The sequence below is a fragment of the Limulus polyphemus genome, unplaced genomic scaffold (assembly GCF_000517525.1).
Source record: "Limulus polyphemus unplaced genomic scaffold, Limulus_polyphemus-2.1.2 Scaffold922, whole genome shotgun sequence".
In the NCBI taxonomy this organism is placed as follows: Eukaryota; Metazoa; Arthropoda; class Merostomata; order Xiphosura; family Limulidae; genus Limulus; species Limulus polyphemus.
Window position 1 is genome coordinate 359,005 of NW_013666532.1, and position 6,820 is coordinate 365,824.

The window sequence follows — 6,820 nt, forward strand, 5'->3', positions numbered from 1 at the left end:
GACTAGAGGGAAGGCAGCTAGTCATCACCACCCGCCACCAACTCTTGGGCTACTCTTTTACCAACAACTAGTGGGATTGACTGTCACATTATAATGCCCCCACAGCTGAAAGGGCGAGCATGTTTGGTGGGACGGGGAATCGAACCTGCGACCTGCAGATTGCGAGTCTAACTCCCTAACCATCTGGCTATGCCGGGCCACCCTAAAGTATTTTATAGAAACTACACAATAATTTGTTTCAATATATTAATAACAGTTGAAGAGAGATGGAACCTAAAGTATTTATTTTGAATTTCGAGCAAAGCTACATGAGGGCTATTTATATTAGCAGACATTTATACCCACATAACAATCACAGTTAAAGCATAAACGATCCCCAGTGAGATAAATATCACTATATCTAGTGTAGTAAGTGGACCATTAACTTTATATTTTTTTATGGGGTACACATTTGTTACAAATTCTTAAAAATGATTTTGTGAGTATGTATTTTTCTAACCCCTTCTCTGGAACTGTTGGGTTTCATGTGTCATTTCAGGACGTGTAGGGTTTTTATACATCCTATGTAGGAAGTTAAGTATCTTAAACTCCCGTATTTACATGTTTGTACTTGGTGGATATCAGTGAGTTTACTTTATGGTTAATTACATTAAACACATTTTTAGGGACATTTACACACAATAAATATCATAAGTATTAACAATGAAGTAATGATATGAATTCTGTTAGATTTATTTAATATTTATGGTTTATTTAGCAAAAGAACAAAAGAGAATTAATTAGTTTTAGTAAGATCCTCCTTTACAACTCCTGTGCTACAACAGACACAAGAAAAAATGTGTTTTGGGATACTTCTTACTATTGAATAACACTGTGTACATGTTACAAATTTGTTAGATGTGGCTAAGCCTACTTCTGTGTTCAAATAATGATAACCTTTAACAATTAAACGTGGTGCTTTACCAACCCTCTTTTTGTACATTCTTATGGTATTTTACACCTTAGTTTGACCCATAAAAATAAAATTATTTCCTAAGGACTTTTGAACATGAATTTGACCCTCTTTGCCACCTTCCTGATGTACGGCCCAAGGTGTAGAACATCTCCTCATTTAGCTATATTGAGAAACGTTTTCATGCAGGTATTTTACATGAAATTAGTGAATTCTTGGTAAATTTGATGTACAAAGGTCGAAACATGAACTTAAAAGCCATGTTTAGGTAAAGGTTACATACTACAATGACTATCCCATAGATGCTTGTATCACCTTGACCATGTTTAGTCCCTTGGGTGGGGTAATCCTATTTCAAGGGGTGACATAGATACTTGTTTGTATGAGTTGGGGGTTCTTTCCCTTGTACATGTTATATGGAATAGTTGTTGATGTAGGTGATCTAGGGATTATGGGATACCATACTATAGTTTAAAAGTAGGGTATTTCATTATTTTTAGGAACTTAATATTATTTCAATTTGGTTTTGATTCCATTATGTGCAACAGCTTTCCCACACAATTCAACCTGCTGTTCCAAGTTTTTTTGTTGTCTGAAGCTTTTGGTACTATGCAGTTTGAGATTTATAATTCTCTTTTGGTTACATGTTGATAATTTCTCTCACTTTTCGTCAGTCCGTAGACGTTTTCCCAAAAGACCGACACAATCTGTTCTTAAGTGTTAAAACACTAATAATCTTCACTTTTATTGGTGGTTTGATTCAACTGACTTAGTCTCCAGGATTTTAAATTTTATTTTTAAATGAGGGCTAAGAATGGTCCCCTGCCAGTTTCTAGTTGTTTATGTGGATAGCTTAGTTTCTTTATTCCCCTTTGGTCAACTTTCCAATCTTGTCTTTGTTTTTTGGATGTGGAAACAATTGGCTTCTTTTAACTCATTCCATATCTTTTACAGATCCAATTGGTAGTAGTTTAAGCGTGGCTATAATTGTGAAACCACACTAACAGTTTCCATTTTCCCTGATTACGTGAAAGTTTATAAACCTTAGGTTGTAACAACTGACCTATTTTTGACTGACTATCACATAATGGACCATAACGAAAGTTAACTGTATTATCTTTTTAATTTTTTGCATGCATTGCAGTTTAAATAGGTTTGTTACATTAAAGTATTTTTGAAAATGGTTAATAAGGATTTTGGATCATTAGGAAATCCCAGTTGTGAACCAGCTGACAAATTTGCCAAATAGGAAGTGGTTTTGGATCCTGTTTCCTTACCTCCAACATCTTCATGGCTTTATAACTAAGCTTATCAAAATCAGATTGATAATTGAACCAACCTGTTGGTTTCTTTTGTAAAGCATTGACAACTTTTTTTGGTATAGAATATTTGCAAAGATTAGTCTCAAATTATACAAGGTTATTTATATGCCACCTTTGCTTGTTTCACAATATTAGATTCAAAGTTTCGACATTTTATACACCTCCCTTTAAAAACTGAAAATACGTATCCTATGAGACTGTCCAAAGTTCAAAAATCATATTCTTCTCCATAATCTACAAAATTTATTCAGTAATTCAACTTTTTTCTGAATTTAAATGTAAATTTTATACACTCAAAAATTTAAAGTTAAACTTTATGTTTTAAATCTATTTAAATAATGTCCCTTATTTAAAACTACAAAGCTGTGCTTACAAGGCAGAGAACCAGAGAGCAGTCTTTCAATTTAACTAGAACGCATTGGCTCTCTCTGTTCACATTTTATTGCACAGTTACACAGCATGCAAAATGGATAAATTTGATGCGCATGAAAAGTGTATTTATGTCATCTTTGTTTGTGTTCTAAGTTACATATTTTTGACGTTCACATGCTAATCAATGAATCCGATAAAGCACTGGTTGACTGTGTAAACAGTATTACTAACAAAAAACCTTTTCCCAACTTGGCAGTGAAGTGCTTATATACTTGTCACATTTACAATACTAACACAAACCAATCAAACACCTTGTACAACTAATATAGTGATTCTTGAGTTACATCATACAGTGTAGTTTAAGATTAGACAAGGTGAATACAAGTAAGAAACTTATTATTAATGAAGTTATGCGTGAGTGATAAGTGTGTAATGATTATGTGCTAACAGACACCTGTATCTGTAGAAAGAAATAATGCTAAATTAATTCCTCACAATCTTATGTACAAATAAAATATTGCAATCTTCGACATTTTCGATCTGATACTTGGTTGCCAGATATCAGCATTTTCTGTTCAAGTCCAGTGCAAAAAACTATTATTTGACATAAGGTTTTTCATATCAAACAACTAAAATATTGTATAATCTATATCTTCACAACCATTTGTATGAACAAATGATTAAAAATGAAAAGTTTTTCAGTCTTCCAAGTAATTAAAAGTCATATACTAGACACGAGTAGCATTTTTAAGGTGAGGTAGTCTACTAGATGGTCTTGTCCGAGATAGAGTTGTGCAGGTGAGGTTTATCGTTTTTGTTAAGTAATGCAAGATTTTGATCTTTAAGCTTCAAAAAAATAATGTGCAATAATGGTTAACTGTATCGTTTGTTTTGAATTTTATGCAAAGCTACACGAGGGCTACCTGTATTAGCCGTCCCTGATTTAACAGAGATAGACAAGAGAGAGAAGGCAGCTGGTCAACACTACCCACTGCAAACTCTTGGGCTACTCTTTTACTAACAAATAGTAGGATTGACCATCAAATTATAACACCTCCACAGCTAAAAGTACGAGCATGTTTGGTTGGAAGGGGATTCGAATCTGAAACCTTCAGATTGCAAGTCAATTGTCTTAACCTACTAATGGTTAAATACATTCTCTTCATTGTTCTTTGTCTTGACTGTGATTCTGACTAAAAGTATATCATATTTAGGTGACAGAGGCACCATCCTCCAACTGTTTATCTCAAGTAATACACAAATGAAACAGCTAACACATACACAGGTAAACACAGAGCATAGAATCAATAAAAAATATGGATGTTAAATTGATTATGGCATTAAAATGGATGTCTTTGATTAGAAAATAAGCATTTCACGATGAGTTCTTATTGATTGTACTACAATGATTTTTAATAAAATTTTGCCATTATATTTTCACATTAATAGTGTTACATAATAATTTAAAACGAGTCTGTGGAATAAAAACTTACTTAAAACTGTAATTTATCTAATTCTCCTTTAGATATCAATTCTCTAATAATTGAAAAAAAACTTAAAAAATTATGTAAATTGTGAAGCATCAACAACACGAATGCCAACATCTCAGATGTATTTAATAAATGATGTATATATGCCTTGGAGAACTGACGGCATGTATAGCATGCACAGCCTTCCAAAATAGGGGAGAAATCTTCTCGATAAATTTCATTTTTCAAATCAATTTCGTATTTGAAATGGGAATTCAGTGGCTTCAACCCATCCTTTATTAAAATGTTTCCAGGTGAATTACCTATACTGACGGGGACCATAAGAGCTCCTCCGCGTTCAGTCACAGCAAATGCATAGGATGCATCAAACAGATCAATGCCACATTTTATTGCTTCGAGGATCATATCAGGTGGTAATACACCATGTAAAACTCTTGGCTTATCTGAAGGTAAAAGTGTAACTGTTTCTTTCAGTATTGGCAACATTTGTTCGAACGTATTCAAAAGACCTAGGTCCGAGTTATTCCAGTGGAATCCATCGATAACAAAGCCATCAACGGGTCTTAGAACTGTCTGCATTGCAGACTTTTTCCTAGCATCGGGAGAAAATCCTCCAACCACAGAACCAAAAACTGCCGTATTTTTTAATTTATCAGACCTCAGATGTTTTTCTAAACACTTATCTAAATGTACGAGTGATCTTTCAACAGAATGTGTCAATCGTTTTCTGGATGAATCTTGTGGTGTATCACTATCACAGAGTACTTGATAAAAAGCAGGCCGAAATGATTCTACGGCTGCCATAAACTGGTCCACATTAAGACGAACTCTTCCTCCAGTGCTCCATACTGAAATGCCAGACTTATCATTGTACCCTGATGGTGCTGGTTCGACTGGGTCTTGAACAGATATGTAAACTGGGTATTCTTCAAGTCCCACAAATTTTCCAATACCGTGCCCATACTTTTTTGCTGGCTCAATTAAACCAACTATTGATGGAAGTGGGAACACAACTGGAATTATTGGTTTGTTCAAATACTGTAAAACTTCATTGGTTAAGTGTGGAATACTTCCAGCTCTTGAGTAAAGTAAACAGAGGGGTGTTTGAAAGTCTCCAATTTTTTCTGAATCTTTCCATAATTCACTTAGGTTTCCTAATCGACTCTCATCAGGTCCCTGCTGAAGTACAGAAAATTTCATCGTTCTTGCAAGCAACTGAAATATAAAAAAAACATTGTCTTTGCCTATTCACTGAAGTACAAAGAAACATAAATGTAGCTTAGCAACAGTAAAATTACAAAAAAGGGTGAAACTAGACTTAATATTAATAATACTTCATTAAATCTACAACTTACAAATACAAGTAATATGGACAAGAGGTAGGTCTATACAGTATTAAAGTTTTAACTTGTACATAGATTAGTAATCTTAATCTAAATAACAGTAATTTATAGCATTGATACTGATAGGCCTAAAGTGACAAGCAATATATATATATATTCTAATACTATAAAACAGAATGTGTGTCTGTCTGTCACAGCAACTTATGTAATTTAAGTTGTTTGGCTTCCTGTCAATTAGAAGCGAGTAGACTACGACTGATCGAAAATTAAATATATATTTGGACTAAAATGTACAACAAATTGCACCTTTTTCGAAATTTGAAAACGTATCTTTGTTAAATTGTCGAGTTACGCCAAAAAGGACGTAAATATACCCAAGTGTCTATACATTTTATACAGCATTATATTAATAGCTTATCAAAGTTTTTAGAAAGGTCTAACGTTAGGTCGTACAGTAATATTGGAAGATTATTTATTGATAGTACTAAATGCGTAAGGTTTAACCCTAATTGAACTAAAGCAAAAAACGTATACAATTTACAGTGTTATCTCTTTATCGAACATAGGCCGTACTTAATAAAGGCTTAACTAATGTTAGGACTAAGACTAGTGGACTTATAGTTATGTTATAGATTTCAGTGTCTGCGATTAGAATTATTTTGAATTACTCTAGAAATCCTGTATTTAAAGAAGTACTGTTGTAATAAACTTATAAGTTATAAAGATACTAATTTGGCCGCAAATGTTTTGCGGATCTCTGCTAGTGCTAGTACACACACATATATATATATATATTATCATTAGTATTGGTTTTTTGAATATTTAATTTCAAAATAAAATAACCAACTACATCACTGAATCCTGGTCAATTTAATTAGGTATCATTTATGTTATTAAACTTTCTACAGAAATAAAGAAGTGTAACTTACTTGTTTTCTGAGGTATTTTCTTCTCAAGATAAGCAAAGAACCGAAAGTAAACATGCAATTATAAGTTTAAAGTTAAACATCAGATATACAGATTCACCATTAATTGAATTTTTTCCACCATGCTTTACTTAGAGGGCGATGTTTTTAAAGTAATTTCAAATATTATTTGTAAGTTCAAATAAGCAAACCAAAGTATTAAAAAATTGGCTGCTATAAGCTATTAGTTTTATTATGGTAAATAAACATACTTATATTACAACAACGTTATATTAATTTTGATAAAAAGGTTAGAAAAAAAACGCCCTTTATACTCCAGATAATTATAAAAGAATTTTGTTAACATTTTAACCACCGTTTCTAATATCAAGCAGTTGTATGTATTAACACTGATGAAGCCGCAAAGGCGAAACGT

At 32.8% G+C, this 6,820-nt stretch overlaps 1 protein-coding gene across 1 annotated transcript; it reads right to left on the reverse strand.

Annotated features, from left to right (window-relative positions):
* Positions 1-3,700: 3,700 nt before the first annotated feature.
* On the reverse strand, positions 3,701-6,545 carry LOC106461260 (queuine tRNA-ribosyltransferase accessory subunit 2-like). The gene is made up of 2 exons (XM_013921069.2): positions 6,409-6,545; positions 3,701-5,351 (listed from the first exon to the last, which is right to left on the reverse strand). The coding sequence occupies exons 1-2, from the start codon at positions 6,460-6,462 to the stop codon at positions 4,140-4,142; spliced, it is 1,266 nt and encodes a 421-aa protein (XP_013776523.1). The 5' UTR covers positions 6,463-6,545; the 3' UTR covers positions 3,701-4,139.
* Between the last annotated feature and the right edge of the window lie 275 nt (positions 6,546-6,820).